Here is a 17886-nt window from a genome sequence, read left to right as displayed (position 1 = left end):
TTGTCTGATTGGATTAAACATCCTTTTTTTAAACACTCTCGGATTTTAAATGTAACCATTACGTGTATTCAAACGAGCAGTAGCTCACTGCATGTAAAATTATTTAAATAATTTACAAAATGTTTTTATCTTCTTGGTTCTTTCGGTAAAGTCACGTAGAATGGAAATAATAAAAATAAAACATAATAAAATAATTCTCACGACGTTTCGGCCACAAAGCAAGCAGCCGTCCTCAGGTGAAGAACAGGTCTGTCGAGGCTCTCTTCTCCCTCCAACCCAGCTTAAATAGATGCTCCAAACCTGGGGTGTTTCATTCAGACTCTGTCTTCTCGATAGACCTGTTCTTCACCTGAGGACGGCTGCTTGCGTTGTGGCCGAAACGTCGTGAGAATTATTTTATTATGTTTTATTTTTATTACTTTATTATTTCCATTCTACGTGACTTTACCGAAAGAACAAAGAAGATGAATCCCTGCAGTCACGAAAGCTTTAAATCGAAAAATGTTTTTATGTTCATGGAATATATAACTCACATTGATCGAATACGTTTCTACAGCCACATTATTGGCTCCCGTTGGTTGTTAAGTAACATGCCGGGAAGACGTTTTGATATCCATAATTGTTTACAGCCAAGACATTACCAGAATTTTGTATCCTTGAAATATGCATTCACTTTTTTTGCAATGCAGTTCTTTTGATTGCAATAAAAAAACTGTCATGAACAGGAACCCTTCTACCAAACATCAGGCTAAGCGTAACAGAAAATAAAAACTTATACTGGGCTTCAAAAGGAAATCACTGACCTTCTGATGTTTTAAAATCATTGAAAGGGCCAAATCAACTTTCCTTTGGACCAACCATATGCAAGAGCCGGTCATTGAAAGCACATATTTTCTGACCCAAATCAGTGGCACGATCTTGGGCGCAACAAACAGTGCGCGCGCAGTGCGGTGGCGGCGGCGGTGGTGGGGGCGCCCTGGGATGCAGACCGTGTTGCCGTTATCTCGGCTTGCGGGAAGAGAGAGCAATCGAGCCAGGGCTGCTGGGGCTGCGGGAACTCGGCTGCCAGCCAGCCCACGTCGGCCGACACGTGCACGCGGAGATTCTCGGCAGACATCACCACCTCGGCCACTCGCTCCATGTCCGCGATCACCTTGGACAGCGAGCGGGCACATGACAACCCGACAGCGTTACTACGCACTCACTCTCTTCTGTGCAAACCGAACAACATTATTCGCCACCCTAGCAGACTATTTGTTGTTTAATAATTGCTGAGCACAGGGCCCAAAAGCCTAAAACGCCAAGCGGCCAGAAGAAAATATCACTCTTTAAGGTTGTAAAAGGTTACTTGAAATGAGCAAGGTTATAAGAGATTTAGGCGGGGGGAGACTGGCAGTGCGAGGATAGAAGCAGAAAAAGAAGAGTTTTGAACTGTGTTACGGGGAAATTGGCAACGCTTTCAGAGAAGGAATTGTCTGAAAGTGGTGGTTAAGTGGCAATGGCCTCAGGGTGTATGATTGTGGGTAGGAGTGGATTAAAAAATCAAATGCGTTAGTAAGAATGCAGTGAATGATAGTGTATTTCGTGGCCACAGAAGTGATCCGTATCCAACATGTGCAACATACAAGAATGAAAAAGGGAAAACATCCTTACACATACGATACTTATGCCCGTGTCGTGAGTTTGAGAATCGATAACAACGGCCGAATCGACACACCGTTCCACCGCTTCACGCGGGACTACCAAAGGCAGGCAAGGTTCCAGCAATCCAATGACAAACGCTGTGAGAGAAGAGTGGCTGCCAGTGTCCTTTCAGTCACCGACCATCTTAACACAGGACACAACGACGTATCGAATTCTCACGGGCTCACGTGAAGTTGGATTTTTTTGGTTTTACAAAGTAACATGGATTTTTTAAAGGAATATTTATCGGTGGGGTCTCAGCGTTGATGGAATGTATTTTGGAGAAGCAGGACACCCGGGGACAAGGGACGACAGAGAAAACTTTTCTGAAATTGTTATTCACCAGATTTACATATTGATCAGTGACTTCCAAAATGTATTAAATGTTGCGCAGGCATGCAGAAACACGAGGCAGCTTAAAAACAAAGTTTCCTTCTTATTTATGTAAAATTTCACATCTGCTGTTATTGCTGAGAAAGCACAATTTGAAACTGTGGTAATTATTATGGGATTTTGTCAAGTTTGCATAATGTTTCATTTAACACATCCACAGGACGAGGATATTATCACGGCACCTGCTTTGGGTCTGTCTCGAGCCGTTTGAGCAGGTCGGTAAGAAACCTCTGCTGTCTGATCATGTTCATCTTGGTGTGGTTGCTTTCTGTCAAAAAACATTAGGAAATAAAAGTCATGCACATCATCAAACGACTTCAACTACACACGCACGCCACCTTTAAACAGCAATAGTTTTAACTCATTATCAGCACCGCCACCATCATCATCAGTCGGCCAGTTTCTACCCACTGCTAGATGTAGGAATCCCGTGGATGTCCGTCATGAGAGTTTTAATCACGTGTTCAAAGCGGAAGGCTCGGCTGTGTCAGAATGTGTGACAGAGTTAACACAACTTCATACAGTATTGAAACCGCCTAAACATTAACAAAATATGTCCCAGAATACAGAGAACATTCTTGAGAAATGCTTTGTGCAACAACAACAAAAAATACTTCCCTAAAATGTTCGACGTGTGGCAACTGCAGAGTTCTTCACCCATTAGACAAGAGCCAATGCATCAACGGGCCAAAAGTGAGCCATAGCGTGGGAGTTTCTCATTAAGAGTGACCTCTGGAGCCAGCGATTTTCCATTGTCTGGTGACAAAATTTATGTGCTTTTGCAATAAGATCCCTTCGTATTACAGACGAGGCAGAAAGGCCAACCATTCGTTAAAACGTTCTTTTGCCTTTCACCATAGCGCAATTGCCCCGACTGCACACACACACACACATAACCTGATATGTTTAAATTCCCCAAGCGGTAATTTGTGGCAGTCCCAGGCGGAGGGAAAAAAATTGGTCATTCTCCACTTGAGACAGGACACCACTCCGTGAAGCGTTCCTCTCCATTTTTCCCTTGGGCAAGCCTCACACAATCGAGCTTCCTCACCCGATGGGAAGTTGAGCTCTTTCAAAATCGCTGTGACCACCGTCGACCCGTCGCGCTTGTGTCGTGGCACTTCGTTCAGGATCTTGGTGGCCACGATCTGGATTCGCTCGGGAGTGAAGACCACCTGGCGCATCAGCTCCCTAATCCACTGCACACCTTTGCGATATTTCTGCCTGTCCACCTACGCCACAGGGGACATGGCAAAGAAGACAATACTTGAGTTTAAAAAAAAAAAACAAAGGCAGCTGTTCAGTATGACTTGGGACGAATTCTCCCCCTACTCTTAACATTGTCGATAAGTTGCGTTAGCTTTGGCATGTACACTGCATTTTAAGACCCCTAAACATGGTCCTTGTGTGACTAAGTCAACTTTAAGCAACCCAATTCATAAATACACTGGTTGTGAAGATAGTTTTTTTCAGTTTCATGCTTGTATCATACATACATTCAACTTACATACATTGGTATCAGATGTTATCCTTTGCCTTCCCCCACGAGTGTAATGTAAGAATGTTTTGTGAACTGCGCTCAGATATACCATGCATATAGCCAACATCCACTGTAATTATAATTCGTCGTATTGTTCATGCGTTCAAGTCTTAGCAGGTGCATGCGCTAGGTTCATGCTCAACGCGTCATCCTGCGCTCGTTTGCTTCTCAACGTGCCACCGTTATGCCACCGGAAAAAAAATTCCACTTTTTTTTTTCCTTGTGCCTAAAACCATAATTTTCAAATCCCGATTTTTTTTTTTACATTAAAAAAAGTGGGCAAGAGTTGTCATTTTTATCACGTGCCATTCAAAGAGGTCAATAGCTTCTGTTCGGACAAAACATGACATTTGTCGACCATCTGCGAACAAAGGAAGATCGGGGCGAATAATCCTACTGAATAAGTATCTCTCTGCGGGGGAGAGACTGAAAAAAACCCACAAACATTACCACGGACATAAATTATTTTCCCGGTGGTTTAATTCTGGATGCCTGGCAACGAGAATTTTAAGAGGGGTTAGATTTCCAATAAAAAAATTCCCAGGCAAGTGTAAAGGAGAAGGGGTAGGGAGTGGGGTGCGAAAGAGTGATTTACACGGGGCCTAGGAAACTGTCACAATGCAGTATTGTCACCAGAAATTAGGGCTCTTTAGAACGAAATGAGCTGCATGTGATGAAGGTTGGCATGTACCAAATTATAAGCGAGAGACACGGTAAACAAATCATTAAAACTGGCTCGAGAAAACGGCTTTGAGACTCAAGGGAAGCATGTGGTGAAAGTACAACTCCTAAGCGATCTAAAAATCAATGAATACTGATAAAGTACAAACAAAAAATACATATTTAAAAGTTGTAAATGAAAGGAATCATAGCAGTAGTAATGTGCAACATCAAAAAGGCGAATGATATGTCCAAAGGTTAACTCCAGTGAATTAATGGCACGCATAGAGGCAGTCATGAAAGCTGAAGAAAACATGCGTATTTGGAAAAAAAATTTGAGCATGTTTAAAACTTCTACCTACATTTTAGAAAACATGCGATGTATTTTTCTTCCCCTCCATCACAGATAAAAGACCACTGTCATTGGATTATGCAAAAACAAATGTTACTAGCTTCAATCGCACACGACTAATAACGGCATTTACTGCCATATCATAATTATGTGCACAGCTACGGGTTCGCGATGCTCATCATACCGCAAGCGCATTATCATCAGCCATGATCAATCCACTGCTGGATAAAAGCCTTCCCGAGTCGTCGTCATCCCTTACGCTTCTGCGATGCAACAATCTACCGAGCATCTGCGCATGAGCTGATTTCAATGCTCCATCTCTTCCTTGGCTACCACCCAATCATTATCCTGACCATCGGTCATCAACTCTTTCAGTGGCGTGTCCTACCCAAGTCCACCTCATTTTATTCAATTTAATTCACGCAATTAATGTGTGCGTGTTCTCGAATCCATACGTTGCTCTTTTTAGATCTCAATGTAATTCCAAGCATGCATGTCTGTTCAGTTTTCAGCTTTAGTTCAATGTTTTTCTTAATGACCACGGTGTTTTTAAACCGCCGTATGTCAATGCAGATAGTACACATTGATTAAAAACTGCCAGTGCTTATGTGCCATGATCATAAATAGCGAGTTCATTTTATCATGCCTGCCAAAAAACGTCCACCAAAAGCCAGATTTTTTTAATAAACTACAGGATATTAAAGTTCATAATGAAAGTGTCTTTTTTTCCCTCTCAGCTTTGCAATATCACCGCTGTATCTAATTACTGAGGCTCAGACACTGTAATTAATATAACTGCAAAGAGCCTCTTTTTTTTCCCAGTGCCATGGAAGTTTTGGAGCTCACTGCCCATGTTTATTTTTGATGTCACCTTGAGCATGATGCACAGGAGGTGCGCGTAGCTTCCACAGAAGAATCGGCAGCCCTTCATGCCCAGCGTGGCATCGTTCTTCACAGTGTCCTCTGCCAGCTGTTTAATCACCTCCTCATGGGGCACCAGAGCTAAACACCATGCAAATATGAATGCACAGTGAAGTATGAAATGACTACAGTGTAAGCAGCTTAGAAGGCAGCCTGGGTTATGGTCCCCATTGGTTCACAGCCATAAGATGCAGCCTCACCACCTTTTGTTGTTCAGCAATGCATATAAAGATGCTGACGGCGTAATACTAGCTCTGGTGTATTGTATTGTATATATGTGTGCGAGCCATTAATATGCATTGGGATGCTGTCGTGGTGTGATGGCTGGCACACTGAACTCGCAATCCAGAGGTCACCGTTTCAACTTGATATCCCGGTGCGGCAGCTGACCAAATGGTGCCAATTTGTTAATTTGAAAAATAAAAAAATAAATGTGCTGCTGTTCTTCCAAGACACCTGCCCGTATTGGAAGAGTAGGCCAAATATTTAGAGAATTGTTATCTAGAGCTCCATTGGCAGAAGCAGTGTGAACAAGCAATTGCAGGGCTGCACCTTTACCTGAAAGGCATAATTTTCAGCAAGAACCGAACTAAGCTGATTGATCATAGTTGGATTTTCAATTAAATATGCATTTGCATCAGGGAGAGAAATTACATGTGCAGCATTTACTATTAGTGTGCACTTTCAAACGATGAACATTCTACTGACAATTACAAGCGACATTGCAACTTCCTAATAAACACATCAAACATTTGCCACATATGGAACTGCTCTGAAACGTCTCGTAATAACGTACATAAGTACAATACTTTAAGACAGGTAGTCGAAATGGACAAAATGTGAGCACGCTAATTGCAAAGCAAAGCACAGTGTGCTTCGAGAGCAAAGTGAGCGTGGCAGTTTCAGCATCTTGACCCACCTCCATTACGCATCAACGGTGACTCGAATATTATCTCCGAGTACAGGCCGAGGTAAGGTCTGAGCTCTTGTGGCACCGGGGTGGTGTCCAGCATAACTATGTACTGTGAAACCAAGCAGATCAAAGGGAATAACATTACTCACAATGCACACATTTTTCATGTCACCGTTGCCCACACATCGCAAGCAATCAAAAACTATAAATGGAGTGGCCTAGTATTGTTTTACTGTCCGCCCGATGATTCTCACGCTGTACATTGATGTAACTCAACATGATACCAGCCGTGCAGATTATTGCTCTTACAAGTAGTTTTTTCAAGGAATTATCAATTCAAACCTTTCCTTGCACAACGATCAATATCATTGGCCACTGCTAGATGAAGGACTTCGCTTAAGAACACAGGACCATGATTATAAAACTTGTGATTTTTTGTTTTGCTCCTATATTACATGTTGGCTGACCAAAACACTGAGTCTGCTTATTTATACAATCAGCCTATGATGGGAAGTACACACATGAAATTGACTCGATATGATAATGAAATCACATGCAGTCCTCAATTCCAAGTGAAAAGATATAATTACACTGCCGGACGACAGATTAGCCCTGTGTTACACTGGCAAATATACATTGCATGTACGTATGTTGAACTTCTTTCGCACCATACGTAGCCAACCGTGCTAATCGGAGGTGCGGAGGAAGGTCAACAGAAATATTCAGCAATATATTTAAACTTTACAATAAGGTGTGTGCATCAAAACATTATGATTCCATTTGAAACTGATATTTTCTCTTCCTATCAAGATCCGAACGCATGATAATCGTGGACATGTTGGCTTAACAGCCACAAGACAATGCCACACACTGGCTTGAGAATTATTCAACACGCGTCATACCAGAGCAATCCAGCAGACGGCGCAATTGCTAACATTAAGTGGGACCACTGTAAAAGTAAAAACATCGCTAACATAAAATTACCGTTTTATGATTTTCTCAACAGCACTGGCCGTTGAGATTAAACTTTTAATATAAATGGTGCCACTAAGAATAATTAGTGTTATATTCTTCACCGTGGGGATCTAAGTGTAAGGCTGATACTTTCCATGAATTCATGCCTTCATAATGGTATTCTTTTTATTCTCTGCTGTCAAGTTTAAGGCAAACTATTCTTTAAAGTTTAGAACCTACAGGCAACTCAAAAGTTTTAATCCTTTGTCGCAGTGTAAACATGAATCACATTCGCGTAAATTAAAGTCTTATTTTTAAACGAACGAAACCCATGCGCGGAACCCTTTATTTTTTGCTACGCCTTCAAAAGCATCCCCCTCCATCTTCCCCCCCCCCCCGCCCCCCCCCCCAAAAAAAAAGGCTCGTTAGATTTTTTAACGGCAGAGGCCTCGCCCAGGCTTGCACCGCTAAAATACAAAAAAAAACCTGCCTGGCCCTGTAGAAGAGAGCGCTCCCGAATTCCTTTTGTCAATCAACCCAGTGGGAAGAATGCGGAAAAAATTTCCTCCAGGGCACAGCGCGCTCTTCTCTGTCGTTCTTCTCTGTCGCCCCGTCGCACGCTGCTTGTATCAGATGGGCCACAGAAATCCTCAAACAATGCCCTGGTGTCTTGTAGCCGTTGGGCGGGACACGGTGGCTGTGGCACATGTACTTGCTGGCGGCGACAGGTCAAATGGAAAGGTGTTTTGAATTTTTATTTTTTGTTGTTGTTGCGATTTCGTACAGAATCTGCCGATTGTTAAACGCAACCCCCCGCCCCCCACTCCCCGCGTGAATACCAGCGCCGCGTACTTTGAGAAAGTAACGTGAACGCCACGGGACCGCAATGCATTCGGCACGGAGGAAGGTAATGATTATAATGACAAAGATAATGGGAGGGGCCAATTATTCCCTTCCTGCAATTTCTCAAGGTGTCGGAAAGACTGTCAATGTGTGCATCGTAACAAAAAAAAAGCAGGAAAAGAGAAACACTGGACAATGTCTTTCGCTAACACTACCTCTACTACCATGGTCACCGGCTCCCATGAACGCCTCCCGTAAATTCATCCACCCATGTTTTCTACCATCTCATCCGTAACATGTTTCTTCAACACACTGCGGGTTAAAAGTACTTCATGCTTTTTTCTCAATGCCGCTCGACTTTGGAATTCTCTATTATCGTCTCTTTTCCCAGTTATTATTTACGCGTTGGCTCTTATCTAGTATACCTTCAAGAGTGGCGTTTGTTGTTGGCCGTTTGGTGCCATGAGAGCCTGTGCTCGTCAAAACCGCGATAAAACTATAAATGAAGCGCAATTCGGCTCGTCAACAACAGCCCCCGACGAATGAAAAAAAATGATTCGAAGCTCACGCACTTGATCATAACACAACTTCACGCTCATGCACAAGAATGTTTTGTAGCGCGCGGCATTGCATTGCACTGAGGGAGCGTCGCACGCACGCGCGCACACACACAAACACGTCACGCTCGCTCTCACCCGGACAAAGTTGGAGTGAACGTGGTCGAGCTGGAAAGGGAAGCAGATCTCGTTCAACGGGAAGCGCCCGTCTTCGCTGTGGCCCGCCACGTTGGAGGTAGGTTTTATGGGGTGGAAGTGGATGCTGTCCGTGCTCGGGATACGCAGGCGGCTCACAATTTCCTCCGGCGGCTCTTTCTACGGTTGGTTGCGAAAGGATGTTACAGTCGTTACAGAGCAAGTAGTGGATGTGTGCATATATATACAAGGGGTGAATCATAAACTTGTTACAAAATCACGCCATGTGCACCCGGTCTCCTGACATCTCAGACGCACAAGCGCTTCGATGAGTGACCACCATTCACAAACAGGGTTGTTATAGACCTCAGCGCTATGTGCTTGGCAGCAAAGGACAATGTACCAAAATCCAATGATTTATTGCACGTTCCCAAAGAACGTTGTGAACAGTAGAGATGTAACGCTGCATTGATTCAAGTAAAATCAAATCTTTTGCTCATGATGTAAGCGTGCAATCATACGTGTAAGAATTGATGACTTTCCATCTGCATATGTTTAATATAATTAGTTAGTGTGACCCCATGCAACCATGAGAAGTGCTTCAATGCACCATGCAAAAAAATTGAATCTTGAAAAGAATTGCATAATCATGACAATTAATCACATTGTGAACCAGGGTATGGCACCTCAATCCCATAATGCGAGTAGTTTATGGAGGAAGTAAAACAAATATCACGTGAGAAAAGAAAAAGTAACTAAACGATTCTTTGGTTCTTTCGGTTAAGTCACGTCTAAAGATAAAATAATAAATTAAATAACAGCATTATTATTTTATCTTTAGACGTGACTTAACCGAAAGAACCAAAGAATAATTCCTGCAGTCACGAAAGCTCCAAAATTAAGATTTAACTAAACGATGTTTAACATTTCAGTGAACGCAATAAAAATGTTCACCACAACGCGTATAACAAATTAAACCACTATTTCTATTTATCTTACCAGGTAAGGCCCACTGAGCTACATATCTCTCTTTCAGAAGAGACCTGGCCACAAATGACAGCTCAATGAAGTGGCTTTTTACATGTAAATATATAGCAGCCAAATACTCTAAACATGTTTCTAAACATGGAGGGAAAACCGGAGGACCCGGAGAAAAATCCATGCGACCACAGGGAGAACATGCAAACTCCAAATATACAGGTGTTAGGGTCGGGATCGAATCCACGACCTCATGTATACCAGGCGAGGGAGTTAACATCTCGCCATCGTGCCACCCCTAAGTTTGGGTCTAGTGCTGGTCTCACCTCGTTTTGCTGCAGCGCATTCTCTATGATCTTGGCGCACTTCAGCAGCCCCTCCTCTCCCAGCGTCTCCCGCTGGCGCTTCACTCTCCCGCTTTCCGCTGCTTCCATTTCCACCTGCAGCGCATGGCTGGGCTCCCCGACAACCTGCAACAGACAGAGATCCCCCGCATAGCCGTAACAGACTGTTGGGGCAAGTGCTGTTAGCGAACACCTATGAAGGTCGGCACGGCGCGCTAGGGAGTGGTCACCACCATGCCTGGTCGCCCTTGTCTCCCTCGTGGCGATGTTTACATACTGCACCAGGTACTCGTTTGAGGCCGAGTCGGCCTAGGGGAGGCCCAGGACCAGTTCAGATTACCGTCACTGGTATTAGTCGTTAGCGTAGTGCAATAACGACTGTCATAGCGTGCATGACCATTAAGTTTGATCGACGGCTGCCGAATTCTCGAGACATTATTAACCAAGCTCTGCAGCATCAGATACATCAAGATTGGTTGAATGCATTATTTTACGAAACAACATTTTATTTTTGGTCATCCTTCTAAAAATGTATTTTTTAAGACTTGAAGATAAGGTCATAACGTTTAAAACTATGGGTGTAGCAATATGTATCAATTCATCGATCAACATGAATTCTTATGCCTGGGCAACATGCATACAAATCATTGTTTTTTATTCATACTTCAGCCCCTTCAGTCACGAAAGACCACCTGAAATGTTCATCCTCGAATGGAATCGTGACCCTGAATCGTGGAAACTCATAGAATGCCCAGGATGGTTACACCCATCACGATTAACCCCGTGCTTGCAGCAAGGTGATGATTTATTTCTTTTACCATGGTTTCTGAGCACAGGCCCAAAGGCTCAAAATGCCAAGCAGCCAGCAACAAACAGCACTGCCGAAGATGTAATAGATAAGAGGTAATGTGTATATTTGAATGAGCAAGGTGATAAGAAAATAAACAAAAGGAGGGGATTTCAAAGTAGAGTAATGCGAGGGAAGAAACAGACAGAGAAGTGTTGTAACCTGCAGTGTGGAGAAAATGAGAACACCTTCATGAGTAATTCAGCTCAAAGTGGTGGCTAAGGAGTTCAATAATCAAATATTTTTTTCAACAGAGCTCAGCAGTAGGAGGAAAGCAGCATGAATATTTTAGTCTTTTGAATGTGCATGGCGGTTGATCACAGCATGGACAAGACAAAACAGTCTACATGGTAGGGCGAGACCACGACATTGCTGGGCCGCTGCTTTGCTGTCGTCGTGTGGGCAAGCGTACCGTGACACAGGGCTGATCAACAAAGTAGAAGTTGAGGAGGTCCAGCCAAAACTCCACGGGCTCCTCCGCCAGCTTCTTGAACGCCTCCACCTGGTTCAGCCGCTTTCGCAACTGGAAAGAAAACGTATCCACATGTCCTTGGCTCTCATATTACCCAACCTAGTCACATCTACAATTTTGAATGAGTGTGTTGGTTTTTTTTTGTTTTAAGGAGGTGGTTTTTTCCATTTTGTACAGCTGGATGGGTTTTACAACACATATAAAAGTCACCCCATAATACGGTTTTACACATTCCTGGAAAAAAGCATGCAATTCCCATGGCTAAAAAAAATGCACCACTGTCCCACCTTATCACAAGTGGGCAGCATAACTAATACTTTAAGCAAGGTGGGAAACTTTTGTGGAAAAAGACATGCGTTGGAATTTTTTCCATCATCAAAAGGTGACATTTTTTTTACAGACTGTCATGTTTTTTTAATTTATTGCAAATAAACTTTGAGATTTTTTTATTGAGAAAATAACTTCGTAAAGACAATGCAAAACACACTTCAGGTCACTTAACAATCAGATGACTAGCATGTGCTTCGTGTCGGGCCACAAATTAAACTCATATATATTATAAATTGTTCAATCCAAGTGTCAAAAGGTACTTAAATGTGCTTCCCGATAAAACCACGTATCAAGGGCTGAACCTCCATTCTATAAAAAAAAAACCTGAAAACTAAACTATTTTTATTTTAGCACGTAAGGCCCACTAAGCTACATAGCTCTTTTTCAGCAGCGACCTGGCCACAAATGACAGCTCAACGAAGTGGCGTCTAACGTGGAGACTTATAGCAGCCAAATAATAAGTGGGGGGGGGTAACTCCCTCCTCACATTGGGGGGGAGATGTGAAGGTATTGAGAGGGGGGGGGGGGGGAGTCTGTTGCGGGGGCAGCACCGCCACCAAACACAACTCCATTTAACGCCCAAACCACGCAGGGTTCGAATGCCGTCCTCAGATACTGATTTCTGCCCCCCCCCCCCGGGTCGCAGCGTCTGTTCCCCCACGGACGATGCCACATTTTTATCTCCTTTACGTTTGTTATTTGTCACAGATGGTGTTATATCACAATAGAAGTGTGCACAAAGAAACATTTATACTGCGTTGGGAATGGTGCACAAGCACAATGAGAAAAAACAAACTCCCATTCGTCAATAATAGCCGTCAAAAATAAAATAAAATAGGCAACGTTTCGGGCAAGGGCCCTCCTTCATTGCACTCCTGTGCGATAACGAAGAGCCACTGCCCAAAAGGTCACCATTTTTTTAAATCTCTTCCAAGGCATTCTTATTGAAGAATGTGTTGACCTTTTGCTGTTAAAGTTAAAGTCAATTGGCTTTTATTGCCTGTCCCAGACTTTGAAAGCCTATTATTGTTTGCCCACCCCATCTGCTCAATGTGTGCGTGGCAAGGGCACCAGTTGCCCCACCCATGCGCCCACCTATGGCATGTATTGATGATATACACTTGGTCTTGACAAGTGTATATCATCAATAGTTTAAAAATATTAATCTATGCATTTATATGGCTCTTAAATATTAATCAGCAACTCAAAGCGCCTGACACCACACATCTCAGCTAACAAAATTCCAAGGGCACCCCCAGTGACAGATGTCCCTATGTGGCACAAAATGACTCAGCACCGGCCCTGCAAATGAGCATTAATATACCAGTAGGGAGTTGTAATTGCTAAATCCAATCCCAATTGAGTAATTCGTGGGTAATTTTTTATGACGCCGGCATTGTGAAGCAGGCAGCAAATATTTGTGGTTTCATACACCCGCAAAGATAACCAGGGTGGCCTGCTGGATTCAAACCGAATTTTTTTTGCAACAAGCGGTAACCCCACTGCCGCTTGGCTATGTCACTGCTTGGTGGTGGTGGCTATTCACGTGGCCTGTGATCGATCTAGCAGTGTCGACGGCGAAAGGGTTGGTGGATCAGACAAATGTTGTGAAACTCCCTACCCATGGGAGGTGAGATGTCATACCCTGGATCGCCAGAAGACGGTGGTACAGCTAAATGTGGACTAATCTCCGTGTGTTCCATCTGTATGGCATGGAGTGTTGCCCCTTCGGGTTTCCTCCCACATGTATAACGCTCATTAGTTGGCAGAAAACATCTTAATATACAGAGGACTGCAGAGCTGGGGCAATTGTTGGTGCCGGCTCACCGCCTGGCTGAGCCAATACTGTTTGGCACGTGACAAGTTGAAATTATAATGAATCGAGCGTTAAGTAGCAAAGGGGGAGAGAGAGGCATGGGTTGCCCCCTGTCTCGGCTGCATCTGCGAAGGCAGTGACCCCCCTCCCCCCCCCTCTTTAGCACGTCACGCCGAAAACGTTACGTCGGGCAGAGCTTCCCAATACCTGCTCCTCGGTATCGCCGTAGAGGAAGTGTCCGATGCAGGAGAAAGCGATGGCTTCGTGTGGGTGATCTTCAGCCTGAAAGAAAAACACAAATTAAGCACACTGCTTGTCTCTGCATAACAGAAAACACAAAAAAGCAAAAGGTTGCAGAGTAGTCATACGAGTATACCATAAAATCAAAAAAGGTTTTTTATAGTGTTTTATTTGACATAACACTGAATAAAACAAGAGATGTATTGTATTGAGGCACGGCCGTGGCACTGTTTGTAATCGCAAACCACAGCGACTTAGTTGAATGGCATATTAGTCGGATGAAAACTGCTGCTGACAAACGTTGCCTGCGTCCGATGAAGGATTAAACATTTTTTAAATCCACAGACTACACCGCGCACTTCCCACCTACTGTGGTGTACAAACGTTAAACCAACTTTCCATCAATGGCAACGCCAGGCCTCCTACCATACTCACTTCCTCCACTGCTAATTTACACCTTACACCTGGAGATATTCCAATTATATTTGTCTCACCAAACATTCAACACGATTTGTAGTAACTCTACATGAAGCGTGCGTTTAAACCACCCGTGTATATTGTATTGTAGCAGTTACATTAAAAGTTTTGATTTCCGATAGTTTGGGGGGGGGGGGTGGAAGGTGGGATTATTAGAGAGGAAAACCAGAGACATTTTAAGAACTGGTAATGAATTTTAATATTGCGTTCCCTTCTTCACTAATACGCCGACGTCTTACTGAAGTGTGTGTTTTAAAGGGCTCTACAAAACCAAAAAGCTGGAGACGTGGGTGTTGAGGCATCGTCTACTTAAGAATCGCAGCATGCGAAATTCATCAGCGATGCGGCAAGATAATGAATGGCTAACTGCAAAAAGCATGCTGTTCTGGGTTTTACGACATGGCTCATCGAGAGCGCGTTCATTCACGGTATTTAGCGGTGTAATGAAGCCTAATAATATAAATATATACGTGTAAAGCCCTGACACATGCACCAGAGAGGCCCAGTTATCCTGGCAGCCCCGACCTGCGCGTTGGAGCACTCAAGGGACGACGTCTGTACGCGTGAAAAGCCCCAAAGGTTGGTGATGGTGGAAAAAGCCGCCCCCTACTCGGCTTTGCGGAGACGCGGCGGTGACAAGACGCTCGCCTTTCAGTGCGTCGCCGCCTCGAGCGCAAAAGAAACAGGCTGGGTTGGGTTGCTCGCACAGAGGCGAGAGCCAATTGTGAAATTGGACTGCACGTTTATAACAGCTAGAGTGAACACCCACCCAACCTCCCCCAACTCCCTGTCCGCTCACCGCCCACAAGCTCCCCCACAATGCCCCCTCCTACCTCTGACCCCCCCCCCCCCACCAAACCCTCTGCCCCCCCACCGCGCCACAACAATTTTAAGCAGTGATTCAAGTGCACACGAAGATTTCCCACGAGCATGCAAGTGATTTTGTAAACGGGTGTTTTTTTCCCCTTTCTCGAGATAATTTACTTTGGAAGTATTTCCAGCGAGTTTGATGGTATTTGCATTGTTGTTTTCACAAGTTTATAATCATCCTCGAATGCGCAGCCATGATTCCATCACCAATGCCTGCAATAAATTGGCGACAGTGCTGCATTTTGAGCTGTATTCTTGACGAGCAGCCGTTATTTATCTTAGGCAGCCAGTTTAATCGTATGCTAAGAGATTCTATTACTTTTCAAACATTTTTTAAGAAGCTTTGCTATACATTTTCACTTTCTGGCATTCACAACATTTGATGGACTGTGACGTAAATATGATTCATAATGAAGGTTTTTGGGTTAGATCGCGTTATTTATAAATGTGTCGTAACCTTTATTATGAATAATATTGGTCGCTATCCTGAAAATAGTAACAGCATAATCATGGTCTCCACCTGGTTCAAACAATGGCGGCAAGAAATAAAAAAACATGTATTAAATAAAATTTTACCATTTAATGTCGGCTCAATTTCCACTTCTGAAAAAGAAGTGTATCAGTTCGATTGTCGTGCAATGCACATTTCTCTCTGTGGCAGGGCGAGTGGGAAAATGCTTCCCCATCGTGTTTCTAAGAGGCGGTTGAAGAGATTTTCAGAAGCAGTTCTGTCATATCTCATTCCAAGAGATGTTCTCCAACATCGGGGTCATGCACCGGGTTGCGAGAGACCCAAGAAAATTATTTGTGTCGTGGAATGACGCCAAATGGCACAATCGAGTTAAAATTGGGGAAGATGTTTTTATTTTTAAAAGATGAAGTTCCTTCGAATACGGTCACAACTAATGTATGTAATGAGTATTTCATGATTAGAATCAACTTCACGCTCCGTAATTCTGTAAACTAAAACAAAAAATCCGACACAAATGAAAATGTATTTACGAAAATCTGAAATGTGATGTGTGCACTTGTACCTCGTTTCAATTAGATTTAACTTTCTTCGTCAAAATAAAGAGTATGCTAATCAACATTGATTGTACAGCATTAGAGAATATATTAACCAGACATCAGAGAGACCAAACTCGATTTGTTCTGAAGTAAACGGGGAACAAATTGGCAATATTTTCACACCATCACTTTAACTCCAATTCAATAAATATGTCTGACAAGTGGAATGCAGCGAAGACCTTTGTACATGGGGGCTACACATACCTGCATTCCATAACAAAATTGACGAGACTTTTGAACTAGGCTTGTGAAGGGTACTGTAATGGTACACCTGCCTGATACGGCATGGAAAGAAAACATTTACACAGAAGTCTCTTAAGTCCACATTCACAAACTCTACATCTGTCATCCAGTTATGTAAAAGGAACAATACAAATATTATTCCAGGAAGCCGATGCATGATAATGGTTATAAAGTCCATCTAAGATTTACACCAAACATAAACGTTACGAGCAAGCATGACGTGTGTCTGCGGTTTTCGACTGTTATGCACGACAACTGCCAAACGGCAACGACTTTCCAAGTTCACCCGTTGCGATTAAAAATAATGTCTTTTTCTCCGAAGTGACATTTTTTGTAACTTAAAAAATGGCAGTGAGGTGGGTGAGAATAATATATTCCAGGCAATGGCCATGGCGAAGCAGATGCCTTGGGAAAGGTTCTCATCTCGGCCATTGTGTCACACGGACAGTACCACAATTGTGTCTATAACGGATAATCGCCAGATCTTACGGTTCATACTATCAAAGGGCAACATGCACAAAGCCCGTCAGGTGCCCAGGCAGTGATGTTTGAATGTTATCCTCTGACTTGTACCGAGCTCACTTTAAATGTAAAGAAAATATAAATATTCTAACTGGACCATGTATGATAAAAAAATAAAAGCAAATTTTACTCAACTATGATGTTTGCTGCATTGCTTGCTTGCCATTGTAATAAAAAATATTAATTTCACAGAAGCTACAACTTACAGAGAAAAATGTGAGCGGGTAGCACAGAAGTTATATACATGAGTAAACAAATAATGCATTAGCAGTGTCTGTAATATATAATAAAAAAAATGACCTGTTTTATCACGTTCACTGCTTCTTCATAACAATGTTTGAAAGCAAAACAGAAAAAAATGTTACTGAATGGCCTGAATGCATTTTTGGTGGTTTCCAGTGATTGGCAGGTGACCGTGGAAGCTGTGCGGGCCAGGACTCTGGGTGGGGCCGCGGGCCACTCACATGGTTGAGTGCCTCCAGAATCTGCCGGGCGATGACGGTTTGCATACGGGGCATGTCAAGAGCCTCCGTGCCGTCCCCGATCCTCCGCAGCGTGGTCAGGAGCCTAGCAGCAAGCACAAGACAAGACATCGATCCCCCTTATAGTCTTAACAAACTTTTGGGGGTAAATGCCGTTAGCGAGGAGCGCCCGTTACAGCCGGAACGGCATATGACGGGGTTTGGTGGTCGGCACCACGCTCGCCGCCCAGGTACTCATTTGAGGAT

At 43.4% G+C, this 17886-nt stretch overlaps 1 protein-coding gene across 1 annotated transcript in view; it reads right to left on the bottom strand.

Annotated features, from left to right (window-relative positions):
- Positions 1 to 17886, bottom strand: part of LOC144937855 (uncharacterized protein C05D11.1-like) — a 40717-nt gene that overhangs the window by 9599 nt on the left and 13232 nt on the right. The window contains exons 10-19 of the mRNA XM_078865376.1: positions 17623 to 17725; positions 13946 to 14020; positions 11533 to 11643; positions 10256 to 10399; positions 8955 to 9131; positions 6469 to 6571; positions 5500 to 5630; positions 3128 to 3308; positions 2259 to 2344; positions 990 to 1153 (exon numbers count right to left, since the gene is read on the bottom strand). Of these exons, the coding sequence (XP_078721502.1) occupies positions 990 to 1153; positions 2259 to 2344; positions 3128 to 3308; positions 5500 to 5630; positions 6469 to 6571; positions 8955 to 9131; positions 10256 to 10399; positions 11533 to 11643; positions 13946 to 14020; positions 17623 to 17725 (1275 nt within the window). The remainder of the gene's footprint in view (positions 1 to 989; positions 1154 to 2258; positions 2345 to 3127; positions 3309 to 5499; positions 5631 to 6468; positions 6572 to 8954; positions 9132 to 10255; positions 10400 to 11532; positions 11644 to 13945; positions 14021 to 17622; positions 17726 to 17886) is intronic.

Source organism: Lampetra fluviatilis, chromosome 20, assembly GCF_964198595.1.
Source record: "Lampetra fluviatilis chromosome 20, kcLamFluv1.1, whole genome shotgun sequence".
In the NCBI taxonomy this organism is placed as follows: domain Eukaryota; kingdom Metazoa; phylum Chordata; class Hyperoartia; order Petromyzontiformes; family Petromyzontidae; genus Lampetra; species Lampetra fluviatilis.
Note: the sequence above shows the minus strand (reverse complement) of the source record. Positions and strands in the feature narration are given on the sequence as shown.